The 20807-nt window shown below is 36.2% G+C and overlaps 1 protein-coding gene across 3 annotated transcripts in view; it reads right to left on the bottom strand.

Moving 5' to 3' along the window:
- Dscam2 (Down syndrome cell adhesion molecule 2) overlaps positions 1–20807 on the bottom strand; it is a 392154-nt gene that overhangs the window by 206612 nt on the left and 164735 nt on the right. For all 3 annotated transcript variants that reach the window (XM_067788438.1, XM_067788437.1, XM_067788436.1), the window contains exons 7-8: positions 10771–11219; positions 2577–2721 (exon numbers count right to left, since the gene is read on the bottom strand). In XM_067788438.1, the coding sequence (XP_067644539.1) occupies positions 2577–2721; positions 10771–11219 (594 nt within the window). The remainder of the gene's footprint in view (positions 1–2576; positions 2722–10770; positions 11220–20807) is intronic.

The following is a 20807-nucleotide window of genomic DNA, read 5'->3' as shown; positions in this document are numbered from 1 at the left end:
TACCTCAAAATTTACTCAAGTTATAGTGTTAACGGACGGACGGACGGACGGACGGACATGGCTCAATCAAATTTTGTTTCGATCCTGATGATTATGATATATGGAAATCTATATCTATCCCGATTCCTTTATACCTGTTAAACCAACCGTTATCCAATCAAATATACTAATTTTATGCATCAGCCTCCACTGAGAAATCAATTTTTTTATCCCTATCTCTCTATCTTTGTCTAACTCCATCTCTTTTACAGTCTATGTATTCTTTCCTCTTCTCTCTAGTTCTTCTTATTCCCAGTCTCAGTACCAGGCTCAGTCCCAGTCTCAGTCGCAGTCAGAGTCCCATTCCCAGTCCTAGTCTCAGCCCCAGTCCCAGTCCCAGTACCAGTCCCAGTCCCAGTCGGTCGCTGTTCCATTTCCGGAAAAATTTAATTTGTTCTAATAGATCAGTCCTTTGTGAACTTCCTGGAAAGAAACTTCACAGGTTCATTATCCAGGTTGCTTTGAAGCTATATTGCAAATTTGAATTAAATCAGCTACATACCAACATACATCTTTCTTTATATATATAGATAAATGTAATCCTGTATTTTCTTCCATTTACTCTCCCAATTACACTATTTGTTCTCTACTGCTCTCACCCACTTCTCCTAATTATATCTCTTCCTGCCTTTATTCGTATACATTTTGGCTGCCCTTTACTTCTCCCTCTGCCTTTCTCCTCCCTCTCTTTTCCTGCTTCCTCTGAAATTATATATTCCTACTCCCATTCCTTCTTTCTCCTTCTGTTTTTACCTGTTTTTACCTCACTATGTTAGGTAATGTAGATGTTTCTTTTCCTATACCCTTCCGTCTCTCTGTTGCCGTACAGTTTAGTTACCTCTCTATCTCCCTATCGAACTACAAATACAATTTTTCAAAAAGGTTCATATTCGCTCTTTTCCCGATAAAAATATTTCAAATATCAACATGTTCCAAAAGCTTATTATTTACTTAATCTTAAGCTTATATTAGCATGAATAAGAAGAAAAAGTGTCCCTTATATTAGCTTAGGCAACAATTTTACATACATAAACCTATTTTATAGGCTGCTTAAACGATAGGTTACAGATAAATCGCGCTATAACTATGAGCTTTTACAAAAAGGCGAGCCCTGAACCACTCTCTGGAAATCAGGAGTTCCCAATATTAAGCCAGTAAACGAAAGATCCCTGTACCAAATTTAGAGCAAATTAACTGATTTTGAAGATTTTTTGGAATATGGCGGTTCCTTGTCTACTTTCCGGAAAAAAAGTTTCCAAAATTATAACTTAGTCAAGAAGGTACCCCAGTGCCTCTTCGTTCTTGGTAAGTTAAAGTTCCTTAGTTGCTTTTCTTCTGTCAATCAGTTCTGATAAGGATTAAGATTGTAGCCCTGCGGAGAAAAAAATAGGCAGAGTTCTAGAATCAGTATGCATTACTTGAAGTCAATGCACGAATGCATTCATTAAATTACTATATGCTTAAAGCTGTTAAAGCATCCGACTCCAAAAAAAATGAGTGCAGCGTTTTTATTTTCTTCGTTGTAGAAACAAATCATTAGTTTCCCTCATCTTTGTTGTCAAGACTGGTTGCTGTCATCCAAGACAGATTTTGTTGGATATAACTTCATAATGGTGAAGGATTGCGCTTATTTGGAAACCAGTATTACAAGCGAAATATAAGTCAGCCCAGATATCGCACGAACAATACCTCTTATTAACAAGAACTAGTTTGGACTGTGTAGCAACTTGAAAAGTAAAGCCCTTCCTCGACGCATAGAAGTCACACCCAATAAGTCGGTCATCATACATTTCTTGATGTGTGGCTGGAAATTGTGAACTGTGTCGGTGGACGAGAGGTTGGCCTTTGGAGTGTTCGAGGGAAAAATTCTGCGGAAGAGTTATGATCCTGTCCGTGATTTTGGTGGCGAGTATCCGAGGAGGTATAATGATGAGCTCTATGGCTTAACGTAGATATGAATATTGTACGATTAAATGCTCAAATACTTCGCTGGCTAGGTCATGCTATGCAAATGTATGAGAAACAGGGAAATGGGGTGATCTCCATTGAGTTGGGACCTCCAATGAGTTGGGAGAGGCAGGTTGAGGAAGACTTTATCTCCCTTAGTGCTCCCAATTGGCATCAGTTATCGCCAAACAGGTTAAATTTTAATGATTTCTTACAGGCAGTTAAGTGCCAATTAATGACAGTGATGGTGATAAAACGAAAATCCTTTTTAAATTTCAGATCGACTAAAAAGTGAATTGAAAATATTGCAGAAAATAAATTCTTTTATTATAATATTTAGTTTATATGTCCCCATATTGTACAGCCGATAGGTCTAATTAAAAGTCCACAAATTTGTAACCGGCTTTCAATATTTTCTCATGCGCATAAGCGTAGGTTTCAGTAATTTAAAGGCTTAATTTATATTTACTCATATATGCGTAAGTGTGCACGTAGTATCCATAAATAGCGACATACATACATACATATACGTTTTAAAATCAGTACATAATCGCATACACAAATACATATATTTCAACAAGTTCAATTACCTTCCGTTTGCTGGAAGTGGAAATCCGTCCAATGTCCATGAAATTTGCGGTGTTGGGTTTCCGGCTGCTGAACATTTCAAGCTCACAGCCGGTCCTGGTTGCAGTGTTTGCTCAATGAAGCTATATAAGAGTACTGGTGGTGCGTCTGCAATGAGAAAAAAAAAAAACAAAGCATACAAACAAATATTATTTGTGTGGAAAATTGCGAAAAAAATAGAACAGTAAAATGAGCGAGCGACATATGTACATAAGTGATTGGTACACCCACCAATATGACTGAGTGAAATTGAATGAATGCAGTCAATGTGAATGACATGGCTATGGGAGAAAATATTCTATGATATGTTATTCAGCTCGTATTGTTTATTTTGAATATATGGAGTTAAAAAAATACAGGTAAGGACGGGACTGTCTTCGGCTGTGCAGAAGACCTCATATCTTTCATGAATGGGTCTGAACAATAATCTTATCCCGTTCATAATCTCCGAATAATCGGATGTATAAGATAAGAAATATCTAGTGAACAGATCTACATACCTAAACGATTTTTAAGATAAATATAAAATAAAAAATAGGTAGGTACTTTGTGTGAGGATGCAAAGTTTCAGGTATTTTGTGGTCTGCGTATAAAACTATGACTACGAAACACGTATTTTAAAAATATATGACGTAAATGTAACTATTTGATGAAATTTGATGAATTTTGAAGCTTCGAGCTGTAAAAAAGGGGCAAAAATGACAGTTTATATGGGCTATATAATATATATACCACCGATCTCTATAATTTTTTCAGGCAACAATATATGCTAGACACATAAGCATTTGCTGAAATTTGAAGCTTTTAGCTGTTAAAATGGAGCTTAAATTGCAAAAAAAAAAAAAATATATATACTATATATACCATCATATATATATTATATATATCACCGATCTCTATGATTATTTTACACAACAATATATGCTATATACGTAAGCAATCGGTGAAATTTGAAGCTTTAAGCTGTTAAAATGGGGTAGAAATTGCGAAAAGTTTCTTATCTGAACAATCGGTTGTATGAGATATATACTATATATACCACCGATGTGTATGATTATTTCAGACAACAATATATGCTATGTATGTAAGCATTCGATGAAATTTGAAGCCTCTAGTTCTTAAAATAGGGTAGTTATTACGAAAAGTTTCTTATCTGAACAAACGGTTGTGTGGGATATATACTATATATACGTACGATTTCATCAATTTTTTTAGACAACAATATGTGCAATACACGAAAGTATATGGTGAAGTTTGAAGCTTCAATCTGTTAAATTGAGTAAGATATGTCAAAAATCCTCTTTTTCTGAAAAATCGGTTGTATGGAGGATATATGCTATAGTGGTCCGATACGGCCGGTTCCGACAAATATCTAATCGGACACCCAAATACACCCGCTCACCAAATTTGATCAAGATATCTCAAAAATTGAGGGACTAGTTTCCATACAAATAGACAGACGGACAGACAGACATGGCTAAATCAACTCAGCTCTTCATCCTGAGCATTTCGGTACACTTAATGGTGGATCTATCTATTTTCCTTTAAGGACTTACAATTTTGGTTTTCGTGACGAAGTTAATATACCATTTCATTTTCATGAAAGTTATAAATATGTAGGTATTTTGCTTTATGGTTTGAATTTAACGCTTCAGTTTCACACATAAGCATTTACACAACTACTTTAGTATAGAGTACTAAGTTGGCAAAAACAATTTAAATTTGCATAGCAATCAATATCAACAAAATTTGAAGACACGTTATTTGTATAAAAAATAAATAAAAATTATGAACTTCTTTTAAGCAGATGTTTCTGGTTTACCAAAAGGTAGTTGGTCGTCAAAAATTTCAAATATAGCACTATTTGCATGGGTGGGCACACGCTACTAGATGGCGATACAGTCAGAGCCGGCAACCAAGGTATTTACACCCCTCTAGTCAGAATAGAAATGCCACGTATTGACAAAAGAAAAGCTTTACTTTTACTTTACATCTAGTTTTAAGCTAATCAGTGCTATAAGAGGATCGATATTCATCATAATTTTGTATTCAATAAAGCAGCTTTGACAGGGCGAAAAGAAATGATCCATAATCTCTTATATCTTATTTATATTTTAGGCAAAACTAATAAGCCTAAATGACATTGAACAACACTCCCAGCTCCTTAAGGATCGAAAATATTCCAGTCATTCGAAACCAAACGAAGCTATAGAAAGCGACTCCTATTGGTCTGATTGTTACAACCTGATGTTGAAGAAGATTATAGTAGCAACGAATCTTGACCGCAAGCATATGTACAATCGACTATACAGCACTAGCGGTTGGATAATCGCGTTATAAATCCATCTGCATATGTTGAGTTTATGTCCGCATTTTTTGCCAATGGCTCTTTTCCACGTATGTATATTATGTACGCTTTTTTTGCCGCTGAATGACAGGAAATCGTCAGCTTTTAGTCCACAAATAAACCTAGAAAGTTGACCTTTTTTCCAGGTTTAGGCACCACCATTTACCTCTGGAAGGTTTAACAGTGGTATTTTTTATTGTTTGATATAAAAGACGAGCTCATTTTATCAGAATTGAGGCTGACTCCACAACGACAGGCGCATAGAGAAACCTCTCGCAATGCTACCTGCATCAAGTCGCATTAATTTGGATTGAACTTGTTTCTGTAAGCATTCGCTAGGTGATCATCATATGCAACAATCTTGCCGCTACCCCAACTAATATCCCTTAGTAGTAAGTTTACCGTTAGGTTTCATAGTAGAGGGGAAATTACACCACCCTGGCATGTGCCCCTTGCGACATGTGTCAACCTTCCCCAGTGAAAAAAGCACCTACCTTCCCTTCAGCAGTAAACCAATCGGTCCCGCTATGGGTCTATTTACATCCATATCCGTTAAAGCATCGTTAGCGGCTTCTGGACTTATATTGTTGATCAATACCAGGGAAGGCCACAAGACAATAATCTTTTCGAACAAGGATGTTTCGATAGTATTGACTATGCTGTGTAGCGCAGTCTCCGCAAATTCTCCTTTGATGCAAATGTGTTGATAAACAGATAGTGAGGAAATCGGTAACTATTCTCTCTAGGTTTTTTAGAGGAAGACGAAAGACTGAGGAATGAATATAACCGCGGCCCTCGTTCTTGCACACGGAACACAGTTTGCTCTTAACTGAGAAAGCGTGATATGTATGACGCAGCCAGTTGGCTGATATCTCCAAACAGTAGATAAGTTGAGTGGTGACAGTCTCGCCTGATCCAGCAGCCTTAAAAGGTTTTATACTTTTAATTTCCCACCTGACCCTTTCCTCACTGATGGGTATATTTACAGCCTGGTTTGTTGCAAATTCTTCAGGTGCGTTGGGCATGTTTCCCGGAAAATGTGTGTCTAGGAGCAGCCCTTTTGCGCTGCTCGAGGTACCATTTAGTGTCCTCAGAAAGCTACCAGCTATTAGCACTTAGAAAACACGCGTCTTAGCCTTGATGTGTCGTGGACACTTTCGATTCCAGTGCAAAAATCTCTCCACGAAGTTTCATTTTATTGTATGAGGACTTTTTTTTGTAGGTCCCTAGTTTCCCATTATATCGTATAATATAGAAGCCTTTGGCTTTTTTAAACTGCTCTCTACAGGATTCATGAAGTGGAACCACCATATAGAAAAAATACTTGTCCAACAGATCCCGTAGGGTACAAAGATAATCTGTCGAACAGAAATCGTAAGGTCATTAAAAAATGTAGAAAAAGGACCTGTCGCAGAATACCCTTGTAACAAAAGCTGTTGTTATGAGAAATATAATCCAGGGCCTTATAAAGAAAGAAAAAATGGGAGTCATCACGCAGTAGCGAAGAGTTCCTGAAAGTGCTTTTCGACGCACATTTCCCATCCGGGTATTATAAAGAAGAGCCAGCAGACAACACCTACACCGCGATCGCGGAACGGTTAGTGCCGCACCTGGTCACTGATGCCTAAATCAAATGGCTTGTGAAGACGTTTACTTAGTTCAAATCGGCGGACCCATATTTTATATTCCCTGCCATATTTCATACATTTCTTGTGTAGAGCGATTGCGGAATAGCTTAAAACAATATTTGAGTAGTACATAAGCCAAATTCAGGTACGCAACTCTTGTAGAACCAAAGGCAAATGGGTAGACACCGCACTGCATAGGGTGGTTATATATATATATAGAGAAAGGCTTGAGGTACTCCTTAAAATTCTTCTAAGACATTGCCGCGTCTTTCAAGAATGTCTTTTACAGGCGAAAATGGGGGGATCTTAAAATATTGAAGTATATCCAGTTCAAAAATGTGGATAGTCTACACGACTTCACGAACATTAAGCCGAAAGTGCCCACCAACTATAAGCTCTTTGGTGGATCGCGCGCGTTGGGATACACATTCCTCTGCATAAATCGCCAGGTTCAGAGCCAACGTGGAAATCGCGCACATGGTTTTATTTACTAAGAGTTATACGGTTCTGAAATGATGTAGGTCTAAGACTGAAGGTGTGAATGCCAGAAGAACCTTGTACCATATATCTTAAAGTCATTGTACATAGATAAATGTCGCGGAAGCTCAACGTGGATGAAAGAAAGAAGAAGAACTCGAAGGTACTTTATGCATGTAAAAGAATGCTGGGTCGCTTGAGAGTTCCATTGCTCTATTGTTATGCCTTTCCTAAACTATGTGGTCTTTGTTTGTTGGACGCCCATTTAAAAACGAACGTTCTTCTAAAAATTAGGTAGCCACATGTAGGCTTTCAATGCTTTATATAACTGGACAATGAAAGCAACCACGACGGCTGCACTGTAGACCTGGTGGCGAAGAACACAGCGCTAAGAACTTAAACAAGACTCAATGCCTCGGGCGGAGGTATTTTACAGCATAGGTATTGGTTTTTGATAGGGTCTTTCAGTTTGGTCATTGACCAAATTTTTGGTAGCGCTATGGACTCATTCTCTCTATTTGAGATCCTCATGGACCAGCCAGTTTAACCTGACCTCGAACCGAAAAGACCTTAGCTATATGTAATAAATATAATAATAGTCATTAAATGCTTATTTGGTGGCTTCACGGTTTTGTTTACAAATACTAGATTTATCGAAATTTGTTTTCCTAATTTTACCAATCAGAAACATGCGATGGCCACACTTATTTGCATAAGTCCAAATAAATTGAATCACACAAATTAAAAAATATTGAATTATTTTTTGGTTACTATCGTATTTAGTTTATTTTTATTTGGTGCTTTTATGCTAAACGGATATAAGAATAATTTCCATAGTCATTACTCACTACAAAATTGAATAATTTCCGTTTGGCTGCTTACTTATGTTTGTAGTTATTTGTAAACGTAAACGGCAAAGCACAACAAACAGGAAATTGAACGAAAATACATTATTATCGAATGTCCATTGACTGGCGCTGCCACAAATCAAATTATTTGAAAGCAACTTTTATTGTGAACAGTAGAGGAAACGAATTTCAAATAACTAATAAGCTGAACAGGATTGTTCCGAAAAGTACCAAAATCTGAGTCAAAAAGAACCATCACGCGAGAAAACATATCGTTATAATATTATTCTTTGAAGTCATTTATTATTTTGTTTTTCTTTTAATTTACGCTTAGCCAACTTTCGAAACAGAAATATATGTATTCAGAAAAAAAGTTTTCTCAGAAATTTTCGATGTTCAGTAGTTCCTGAACATTGTTATACGTCCTGGATTGAACTTACCCGTCCGTGAAAATCTCACATAGCCTGAAGGAATCCATAGTGTAAACAGAAGTTTGCCCTACGTTAAAACTGAAAAAACCCTATCAGAAACAAAGCCAATATTCTAATACAACCCTGCCTTTTTCACAAATACTAGAAACTTTCTAGGACCTTTGCAACTTGCTGCTGCTAGATCTAATAGCAGTTACAGCTAGTAGGTGGAGTCTTAGCCAGGCGAGAGCAGGGCGCGTGCGTGCCTCTGCTATCACTAACTAAGTCTGATTTAAGCGCATGTAACGCTGGAAGACAGTGTCTAGTCTGAACACTCGTCATGATTTAGATTTCAATGATAAGTGTTACTTTGTTAGTCTAAGTCGCCAGAAACTTTTTATGGAAGCGTGACCACACCTACTTTGAAACAAAATTGATATCCAAAAATAAAAAAAAATGCCGACGGACCTAGTAAAAAGTACACTGTAAAAAAATTTAAATATATATTTTATATTTTGGCGACCACCGTGGTGTGATGGTAGCGTGCTCCACCTGCCAGACCGTATGCCTTGGATTCGCACCCCGGGCAAATCGGCAACAAAATTTTAGAAATAAGGTTTTTCAATTAGAAGAAAAATTTTCTAAGCGGAGTCGCCCCTCGGCAGTGTTTGGGAAGTGCTCCGAGTGGATTTCTGCCATGAAATGCTCTCAGTGAGACTTCTCTGCCTTGCAGATGCCGTTCGGAGTCGGCATAAAACATGTAGGTCCCGTCCAGCCAAATTGTAGGGAAAATCAAGAGGAGCACGGCGCAAGTTGGAAGAGAAACTCGTCCTTAGATCTCTTCGGAGGTTATCGCGCCTTACATTTATTTTTTTATTTATTAATTTTATTTTTTAGAAATATTCAAAATTTATTTTATTACTTCAAAATTCAAAAAATACGTCACAGGATTTGGCCAACAGAGGCACGAAATAATTTATGTTCTGCGCATTTATTATATTATTTATTATATTCTAATTTTTGTTAGTGCATGTCTATTCTTCATTTAGATTTTTCGAAGACGCTAACCAATCAGCGAGCATAGATGGCGCTGCCACATACACAAACCCAGTCGGGCTTGGTAGCTTTCAAAATTAAAGTATCACATTGTTTTCTTGATTGCATTTAAAGATACTTCGACATGCGTTCAATCAAGCAAACCGAACAAAGTTTTATTGTTTTCGTACACATAAACCAAAAGCGTACCCAAAAATATTACTTCAAAAGTCATTTTACATGAAATTATAGCAGCTTAGTTCCTAATGGGCACAACAGAATACATTTGGTTGTAGGCGGGAGGATAGAATGCATGCGCGCGGGGTTATGTGGTGCGCTTGCCTAAGCGATTTAAAAAAACTATTGCGTGAAAGCGCTTATGGAGTGACGACCGCTGTTTTAGGACCTGCGCATGATATTCGGAACTCTGCAGCCCCAAGCTCCTTTGAATCTCGCCCACTCTGACTGAAATGCCTGCTGTAAAAACTTTGAGTTAAACTTTTTTTGACACGTTAGTTTCTGTATGTAGTGAATGTTCAAATAGAAAGTTGTTTGCTTCTCCTGTAAAATTTTAAATTTGTTGAATAGGGCCTCAGTGAATTAAGCTAACGTCGTACTGGCTAACTGAAAGTTGTTTGGACCATGCCATTTGTATTTTAGCTTTTATTCGTTGAACTATATTCATGTCAGGGTAGATCATTTATAGCTCATCATTGTACTTCCTTCCCTAATTTTACGAAATACTGTCCTCTCAAAAACTAAAATGCTGATCGTTTCTGGACAACATCAGTGATTCTGAGGAAAACACCAGTACACGGAGATGATGAGGAGAGAAGCTAAATCCAAAACAGCATATCTTACCCTGAGTTGTTATTTGTTTGATTTCTAAGTTGAACTCTTTTCGCTATTAAGGATGGTATAGAAAGTCCTCCACAGAATCGGATAACAGTTAGTACCTTGTCTTCTCCTTATGGCGATAAAAAGACTGCCCTTAGTTTTTTGGTGAGTTTTATGGCTATTGATGGTCTTTTAGCGGATATTGATCCAGTACATTCCAACAATTAAGGTACTATCCCGATTTAGGAGAGAACAATTTGAAATATTTTTGGATGAAGCGAAGGAAAAAAGCACTTACAAATGAACTTTTCCCATATACAGTTAATTTTTCTTATCAAAACATATTTAGTCTAAATTTAAATGGCACTTTATTTTTTAGAGCTGACTATCGGGGTGGCGCATTCGCATTTACAATTTACTCTTCTCATACGAAGCTTTTCAATTCTATACTCACTAACAACAGACTACTTTCAACTTAAATTAACACTAACGGATTTTTATTTGATGCTTTATTTTATAAATAACTGTATATTCAAGATTTAGTTAGCATCTTCTATGTTTATAGGTACACTTACCTCCCAACTGCAATTCCGCTGTTGCCTGAAATGTGTCGCCCTCCGGTCGTCGTACCACACACTGATACATACCACGATTTTCACGACTCACACGCGTCACCATCAGCGTGTCCTCAATGCGTCCCGATGATGGTAATTGTCGTCCATCTTTGTACCACAAAATATTTTGCATACCCACTGGACTGCCATTACTTGTTACAATACAACGAAATTCTGCATTACCGCCCATATGTACACTTAATATATTCGGTGAAATCTCTACTTGTATGGGTGTGGCAACAGTGAGTCGTAATTCAGCACTCGCTTCACCACCCACATTGCTAGCAGTACATTTGTAGACACCAGAATCTTCGCTAGTGACAGCTTCTATGGCTAATATTGGGCCTAGTAGGCGTACACGTGGACCGCTTAGTACGGGGAGTGGACCGGGACCATTATGGGTGTACCAGCTGCAATAAAAATGAAAATATTTGAGTCATAAATATTTAGCAATTATGTTTTATGAGTAGTCTAGGCAATGAATGCGCATAAGTAAAACAATTTAAAGCGATTTAATATTGTCAATTTAATGGTCATAAAATGTGTTAATTAATATTTTATATGTTAATAACAACGCTTGAGTTTTCTGCAGCACATATGTTCAAACTGGTTCTTATATATTTCCATTTTTCATACATAATTCCAATGAGTGCTCGAAAATTTGCATATGCGTACCACTTCATTTTTAATTGGAAATCTCATATTTACAAATGCATATGCCATCGCATTTATGCATCTGCTATAGGGTGATCCAAAAAATGTATACAATTTTTAATTTACTTATTAATTAGAGAAAAATAAAAACAACGTGACATGAGAACGGACAAGGTGATATCTCTTTTGATTATACCGTGTTTAGGTGCTCAAAAGGCTTTTCTGCCGGGATTGGGATTCAAACCCGCACTCTTGCGTTGATTGAACTGTTGAAAACATATTGTAGCGAATTTTGGGAATTTCTGATATTATGCACCTTCTACCAACGTTCGTATCGCTGAACTCTCGAACAAATAACTGCAATATACAGTAGTATTGCAAAATGATTTTTATTTGGACTATTTTGGAAGTAGTACAATTATATTTCAATATCACGTATTTCACAAAAGCGTGTTTAAATTAAACTCATCAGTCATTCCTCAGCTTGCGCTGCTTTTATACACTCCGTTGCCTCGTCCGCATATTTCTCCTAAGGTCTAGACATTTCACCTTCTAGAACTGTTGTATCTCCTGCTTGGTAATTTGGTTATATGCGTGTGTATGTGTGAGTAACAACTTCGGCTGATGTGTGTATGTGTGTGAGATAACTCTTCACTTCGGGCTGCTAGTTATATGTATGCATGTACATAAGTTGCTTACTGTATTCGTTGCTGTGATTATTTACTAAGAGCGTAGTGATGCTAACATTCGTCACAATATCCAGCAAAAGTCATGCCTTTGTTGTTAAGCAATCGCCTTTTTTGTACATATTTATTTTTTGATACCTGTTTGCTTGCACCAGAGCTACACTTTTTCCTGGCAGGTACATTTTGTGAATTCGTTTTGCTTTGTTCTATTGATTGAAATACAAAGAATAAACCAATGATGCCGGAGAGTGCTTTGTTGGGTTTTATATATAAAACTATTTCATTAAATTAATTTTCTTTGTTGTTCTAATACCAATTTCACACAAAAACTTAATCGAAACACAATTTTGTTTAATGAAATAATTAAGTTTTTCTCTTCACACACGGCTACTTGCTTCATTAAGCGAACATCTGTCAGCAGCCCCACAAAAAAATATTACGCTTTTACAAAAAATAGTTTAAATGGATTGCAACCATTTCCTCTTTAACTATTGAGACAATCAAAATAAAATGCATGCGCAACTTCTCACAGATTTCGCACCTAACCAAATATGTACCTATTTTTGAAAAGCTATATTATTTTTGTTGCACTTGCAACGAAAATAAAATTTTTTATTTTTTTGCATGTTTTTCTATTTTTTGTAAATTATTTAAAACAATTTATTTTTTTATTGTTGTTTGTTACAATTGTTTTTGTTTTTATCGGCCTATTGATAAATGATTCAAGGTTCGATTCGGGTTCAAGGCCAGAACAATAAATTTTTTTTTTTTTTTCTAATGATAATTATTGTTATTTTTTAATTTTTCTAAATTTGAAAAATTGTATTTTGTTTCTGGAATAGTAAGTAGAAAATTTTTCAGACAACCTGCCATAGCTGCGCAGATAGATCCATTTCGAAGGATGCTAAGCTTTCATCATCAGTACGCTTTAGGCATGCTGCGCTAACCATTTAGCTATACAGCGGTGGTTTGTTTGACTGGAAAATTTGCCACTTGTATTCCTTTTTACCAACTATATTTATTCAGTGTTGCGCCATCTGGTGCAAAGTATATATGTAGATCCATCTTCATAGTTTGCATTAGAAAATTTACTTTTTATTACCAAGTTGGTAACACTCCAATAACAAATGTATATATTTTTGGTAATATATCGATAACTTTATAATAATGGTTAGGCTACTGTGATATCAACGGTTTGACCGTGGTTCGATCCTCGGTGAAACCTGTTGAAATAAAAAACATTACGGGTTCGAATCGAGTTCAAGGCCAAACAATAATTATTTTATCTTATTATTGTTATGATACATTTATGGACCTCTACGCGTTGGCGATGGCGAGTACCGAAGAAGATTTAATGATGAGCTGTACGAGCTATACGCAGACACCAACATAGTCCAGCGAATTAAAACGCAGCGGCTGCGCTGGCTAGGCCATGTTATGCGAATGAAAGATGATGCTCCGGCCAAGGAAGTGTTTCTATCGGAACCCGCCTATGGAAGCAGAGGTAGAGGGCGGCCCCCACTCCGTTGGAAGGACCAGGTGGAAAACGATTTAAACTCCCTTGGTGTGACCAATTGGCGCCGGTTGGCGGAGCGAAGGAGCGACTGGCGCGCCCTGTTGGACGGCCATAACCGTTTAGATGGTTAAGCGCCAATTAAGTAAGTAGGTAAGATACATTTTTGCTTAAATAAAAAATTGTTTGAATCAGAACAGAAGAAGAAAAAAATTTGGACAACTGCTAAAGCTCTAATTTTTTTATTTCTTCTAAAGTAGTTATATAAAACAATGTAAAAAAAATGTATTTAAACGGATTTATTAAAAACAATACATACATTAAGTAATAATAATAAAAGTCATCACACTCCTCACCAATCTAGGGCGTTGATCAGAAAATTAAATAAAAGCATTGGACGCGCCAAATTTTTATTGATACACTGAAAGAAATGGTGCTAGTAAAATCAACAAATATGTTCTGTTGTTCTTGACTTAACGGAGATTTGGTGAAATTGATCGAATTACGATTAATTCGACCGAGTTTTTTGTCAAACGAACAAATTAGTAAAGTCATTTCAACAGAACAGAAATTTTCGCTCTTAAGTTAACAAAATTCTTTAAAATTGACAGAGTCCTAATCAATATAACTGATTTTTTTGTTAACACAACTGATCTCATTGGTCATTTCAACAGCAATCAACAGTCAATACATGAGCAAATTTCAAAGAGAATTTTACGCTCACTGCGCTCTCTACTTTGTACTTATGACGATGGTGCCACTTGTTAAAAAAAAAAAACATCAAAATAAGAACCCACCAAATCGAAAAAACACACAAAATGGGAAAACAACAAAAACTAGTTTTTCAGTTATCAATACAAAACGCAAAGCCCTTTTTTGAGTTTATTGTGCAAAAAATTATGAGATACTGGGACACCTATTTATCGGGTACAATTTTGCAACTTCTCCTTCAAGCGAAATGCAAAATTGCACCCTCCTGTTGCAAAAGTTTTGTTTGAACGAACAGGATTTTTCCAAAGTTAGTAACATTTTATTCAAGTTTTTATGAATTTTCACTCATGCTAACGAATCTAATAAAATAATAAAAAACATCCTTTTTTGACGTTGATGTTTCCGACAGCATAAAAGTTTGAGTTGTTTTAGAATCGTTTCATCTTAAAGTGTTACGAAAATTTAACTTGCCGAATTACATGTACTCCAGTGGTGAATTACCTTCTAGCGATTTGAATCTTTAATTTTCTATAACTTACAAGTTCTATATTTAAAATGTTATGTCAAACATTTATACTAAGAGTTTTGTTCGAAACAATGAAGTGTGGCAACTACATGCGAAAGAAGAAATTGCGAATGATCTGAGCCGCAACTGAAAGAGTTGAGAAACAGTTTTGTGACTACTATTTTCATTTCTATTTGCAAAGCGGAGCTCCAAACTATAACCTAAATAAATTATAAAATATAAAATTTGGAGAAAGTGTGTTTAATAAAACAAAATAATAAAGTGTATAATGTTTAATGTGAGCCAGCATATTTGATGTGTGCCCAGTTGAAGTTCGGTTAGAAAGCGCCACCTTGGTGTGATGGTAGTGTGCTCCCCCTACCACACCAAATGCCCTGGGTTCACACCCCGGGCAAAGCAACATCAAAATTTTAGAAATAAGGTTTTTCAATTAGAAGAAAATTTTTCTAAGCGGAGTCGCCCCTCGGCAGTATTTGGCAAGCACGCCGAGTGTTTTTCTGCCATGAAAAGCTCTCAGTGAAAACTTATCTGCCTCGCAGATGCCGCTCAGAATCGGCATAAAACAAGTAGGTCCCGTCCCACAGGAAAAATTAAAAAGGAGCACGATGCAAATTGGATGATAAGCTCAGCCTAAGATCTCTTCGAAGGTTATCGCGCCTTATATTTATTATTTTTTTTTTTTTGTCGCCACAACTTTTTTTGTTCAATTCACAACTAAAACGGTAAATTATGAATCAACGATTTGTGCGTAGTTGATTCAACATCTTGTTGCGATGGATAAAAATTCTCAGAAATTTCGGTTGAATTGACCCGTATTTCGGTTGATTTTACTAGTATCTTTCTTTCAGTGTAGTCATAAGTGAGATCAACTGAACCTTAATCAGGCTATGCTACGTCTCACATTTTTAGAAATTTCATGCCCCCAACACTTTTATTTCATTGTCTGATCAACGCCCTAGATTGATGAGGAGTGTGATGACTAGTACCTAGGACCCACCTAATTATTTTCTAAACTAAATTTTTTTTCTACGTAGTTAAAATTGATATATATATCGGACAACCATATTTGCAAAAACTGTTTAATGCCGGTCCTGAAAATTTGTTGTTTGAGCTGTGGCGGTTTTTGGTTAAAAGTGCGATGCGTATATGCTCGTATACATATTTCAATAAATTTCTTTTTCAATATTTACCTAGCATTTTTTGATTTTTTATTTAAAATTTTAAAAGCCTTGATATAAATGCAGTCATGTGCGAAAAAGGGTTGTCAGTATTCATCAATCAAATAATATTAATTTTGCTTTTGTATGAAGAGTGAAAATACTGTTATTACTCTATATATTCAACATTGTACAATATACGCACATATCAACTTTGTACGTTTGGGTTTGTGTAAAATTATTTATTTTTTTAAAAGACTTATTTTAACCTAGGGCACATCACTTCCTTCTTGACTCCTACCATTTTGTTATGAAAGTTGAATCTACTTGCCTTCCCTATTTCAAAATGCTTCACACTTGCACACATGCATTCATCTAAATAAAGTACAAATATATTTACTGTATCTAATGAAGTGTGAGAATTATTTGAAGTGGCGCAAGTCCTATCGACATCCTGTATAGGTGTGTATATGATAAGCACAGAATATCGACGAATAAATAAATTATAAATAAAAAATGTAAGGCGCAATGACCTCCGAAGAGATCTAAGGCCGAGGTTCTCTTCCAATTTGCGCCGTGCTCCGCTTGCTTAACCGTCTAAATGGTTATGGCCGTCCAACAAGGCGCGCCAGTCGCTCCTTCGCTCCGCAAACTGGCGCCAATTGGTCACACCAAGGGAGTTTAAATCGTTTTCCCCCTGGTCCTTCCAACGGAGTGGGGGCCGCCCTCTACCTCTGCTTCCATAGGCGGGTTCCGATAGAAACACTTTCTTGGCCGGAGCATCATCTTTCATTCGCATAACATGGCCTAGCCAGCGCAGCCGCTGCGTTTTAATTCGCTGGACTATGTTGATGTCTGCGTATAGCTCATACAGCTCATCATTATCATCATTTCTTCTAATTGAAAAGCCTTATTTCTAAAATTTTGATGTTGCTTTGCCCGGGGTGTGAATCCAGGGCAGAGGGTGTGGTAGGCGAAGCACGCTACCATCACATCACGGTGGCCGCCATAATAAGTATATTAATGAACGTATTTTGCTAGCTACTTTTCGTTTTCTCTGGACTTGGTAAACAATAGGTTTAGGCTACAAGGCCTGGTTTTTCCGTAGCTAAGCGTAACTAAGTTTGCTTAAATTCTTAGGTTTAAACTACAGAGAAGTTTTTCAGCGTGATGACCTAGAGGGTTTAATTTGGTCTTATAAGTGGTTCCCAAGATGGCCGGGCTAGTACCTTAATGGTGCTTTGTTACCGGAACGTACCAGATCTATATCCAGCAAAGAACCCCCAACATCAATAATATTCATTTTCATATTTATTGAGTCAATGGCAGAAACCTTACTGACTAGATTTACAAGTTTGCAAATTAACTTAAAACTAAATAACTACCGTGGTGTGATGGGTAGCGTGCTCCGCCTATCACACCGTATGCCCTGGGTTCAACTCCCGGGCAAAGCAACATCAAAATTTTAGAAATAAGATTTTTCAATTAGAAGAAAATTTTTCTAAGCGAGGTCGCCCCTCGGCAGTGTTTGGCAAGCACTCCGGGTGTATTTCTGCCATGAAAAGCTCTCAGTGAAAACTCATCTGCTTTGCAGATGCCGTTTGGAGTCGGCATAAAACATGTAGGTCCCGTCCGGCCAATTTGTAGGGAAAATCAAGAGGAGCACGACGCAAATTGGAAGAGAAGCTCGGCCTTAGATCTCTTCGGAGGTTATCGCGCCTTACATTTATTTTATTTTTAAATAACTAAAATTAATTCAAGGATGAGATAAATTTTCTCGATAGTAAGACTCAATCCGTAACTTAAACAAAGGTCTGGGCATTGCAGAGTCAAGATTTAGCATTCTAGAAATTTTATTAAGCTCTTCGAGACCTCTTGTGAGAGGGGCAAAGCTAAGGTAATTGGTTCTCAGAACTTCACCATAGAATATATTATGAGAGCGTAGAGATCTACTAGGAACAAGAAAATTTAACTGCCCCAACAGAGCTGAGAAATCAATAGTACCAGAGAGAATATCGCAAATAAACATTAAATGTTGTACTGAACGTCTGACGTGCAGTGGCATAAAATTTATAAGCATGCACCTGTTTATATAAGATGGTAGGAGATTAACAAAATGAAGGGGTAGGAGGGCAAATCGAATGAATTTACGTTGAACCCTTTCAACTCCAGCAGAACATGCGCTGTAAATGGGATTCCATATGATAGAGGCATCTTCTAATTTAGATCGCACTAATGAATTATACAATACACTCCTAGTGTATGGGTCCTTAAAATCCTTCGCATAACGCCGTAAAAAAGCTAAATTAGCATACGCTTTTGATATAAGATAGTTAACATGGTTAACGAAAGTGAACGAAGAGTCGAAAACGACACCAAGATCACGAAATTCTTTGACCGAGGCAAGATATTTATTAGCGATATAGTATGTTGACGTAAGCGCACTTGTAGATCTAGAAAACGTGATATGTCAACATTTGCTACTGATAAGTCTCAGATGATTGTTAAGAGGCCACATATTAAGAGCATCCAAATCTCTCTGTAGGAGCAATGCATCATATACAGAGGTGATACGCCTAAACAGTTTTCAATTATCAGCATAAAGTAAATAATTTTAATGCTTTGAATATAAGCCGACGTCATTAATGAAGGTAACAAATAAGATTGGACCGAGAATACTACCTTGTGGCACCGCAGAGGTTGCCAAGAAGTCATAGGACCTCATATTCTCAGAAAGGTTGAATGGAAACCAATGTATTCAAGTTTCTGAAGATGTATTTTGTGGGACACTGTATCAAACGCCTTAGAGAAATCTGTATATATATAGTATCAACTTCATACCCATCCTTAAAAGCAGAAATACAGTATTGAGAAAAAACAGCTAATTTTGTCACTGTTTAACGACACGCAACAAACCCATGCTAACATGGATCGATTATTCTCCGAAACCTTCTGAGAATGTCTTTATTATTAATACAACAACAACATCGCCATTGGTGAGAGAAAAACGATATGATCTAATATGGAAAAATTATTATTTTAAATATCTGTGTACAGTGTGTACAAATAAAATAATTTATTTATCTCAGCAGAGGGTTGTATAAGGAAATTCCGACTTTCCTGAAACAAATAATTCTAACAGGAACGAATTCCATCCAGTCATAATTCCGACACGACCAAATAAAAACATTAAATCCCAAAAAAAGTCCCGACAAAATGTTAACCATGAAATCGTTTATGATGTCATAAAAAATACGCGTCTTTGATATTGTTCTTTTATTTTAGACGTCTCTGCACAACACTACTTTGCCGATCCAATACCGGTTACCCAATCCCCAGTATTTATGCGCAGAACATCTTTCGGCGTGGACGGTTCATTTTTTGAACTAGTTTTACATTGCTCCGCTCATATAAATACAAAAAATTAACCAATTAATGTATATTTGTTTGTAAAATCCTTGAAATTGTACTGCGGGCTTTGAACTTGTACTGAAAACCCGGACTTAAGAGGACTAATTGAGGGAGCAGTTTCATTTTTTCTGTGAAACAAATAAATTTCCACCTTTAAGGCATAAAGTAAAGCCGGCAAAAGTTGCACATTGTGCAATTTGAGTTCGTATTTTCACAACGACACTAAAGATGGGTGATCAGGATCGTTTGCTTTCGCTTTTCACTCACTAAAATCAACAGTGAATGCAAACAGAAAAGTCCATGCTACTTTTTGGGCACATAATAAAAACAATATGCTGCATTGTTAAAGTGACTTTTAATACGTTTTAGTTAGTATTATTAAGTTCCTTTGAACATACATATTAATATTGATAATTTAGATATTAATTATAAATAATTAATAATAATTAATTAATTATTAATAAATATTCACAATTTAATATAAATATATTTTTATACGTTCTACTTAGTTTTATTTTTTTTCAAAAAAAAATTTTTTAATTGAATAACTTTATATTTTGAAAATATATATTTCTATCTTTACATTTACTTTGTTTATAGTTCTTTCTTAATGAAAAAATTAGTTTTTTAAAGTAAATTTTGCATTGAATAAACACCATACCTTCTTTTATAAAAAAGTTTTATCTGACTAGCTCGACCTCCGCGTTCTTAGTTATACGAATATAAGTAAATCTAGTCAGAATTAGCTTGAAATCAAATAACCAAAGTCCTTTTTAATTTCAAACTTCACAGTTCAAATTTTCTTTTAGCACAATGTGGGGAGTTGTCACTTAATTTTTGCACACACTTATGCAATTGTTTTAGTATTTGTGTGGCTGGCTCCGGCATAAAGGGTTCGTGTAGACAAAAAATCAAACTGTTTTACTACGATACTGTGATAAATGCATTTTCACTCCTTATTGGGTTACTTATTTTAAAAAAGTGTATGTGAGTCAATTGTTATTTAAGTATAATTTCAAGGCGTTATTTCAGTGTCACGTAGAATAAAACAAGTTTGTGGAATTCAAATTTCGTTGAGACTAAATCTTAATCTTTGCTGCTATTTATTTGTCACATTTATACTTTGTCATTCTGCCATCCCTTGAAATTCGGTATGATTAATTATTACAATTGCACTGACAAATTGAAATGCCAGTCATTTCCAGCGAAATATTTCTAAAAATGTCTTATGTGCATAAATGGATTATCATAGTTGTAAATACAATGTTCTCCCATGAAAATTGTATGACTAATAAGGACTTCAAAAGATGTGTTGCTGTTTCTAAGTAAATAAGGTTACA

Source organism: Eurosta solidaginis, chromosome 5 (assembly GCF_040869045.1).
Source record: "Eurosta solidaginis isolate ZX-2024a chromosome 5, ASM4086904v1, whole genome shotgun sequence".
Lineage (NCBI taxonomy): Eukaryota > Metazoa > Arthropoda > Insecta > Diptera > Tephritidae > Eurosta > Eurosta solidaginis.
The sequence above is the reverse complement of the archived record's forward strand: the minus strand, read 5'-3'. Positions and strand labels throughout refer to the sequence as shown.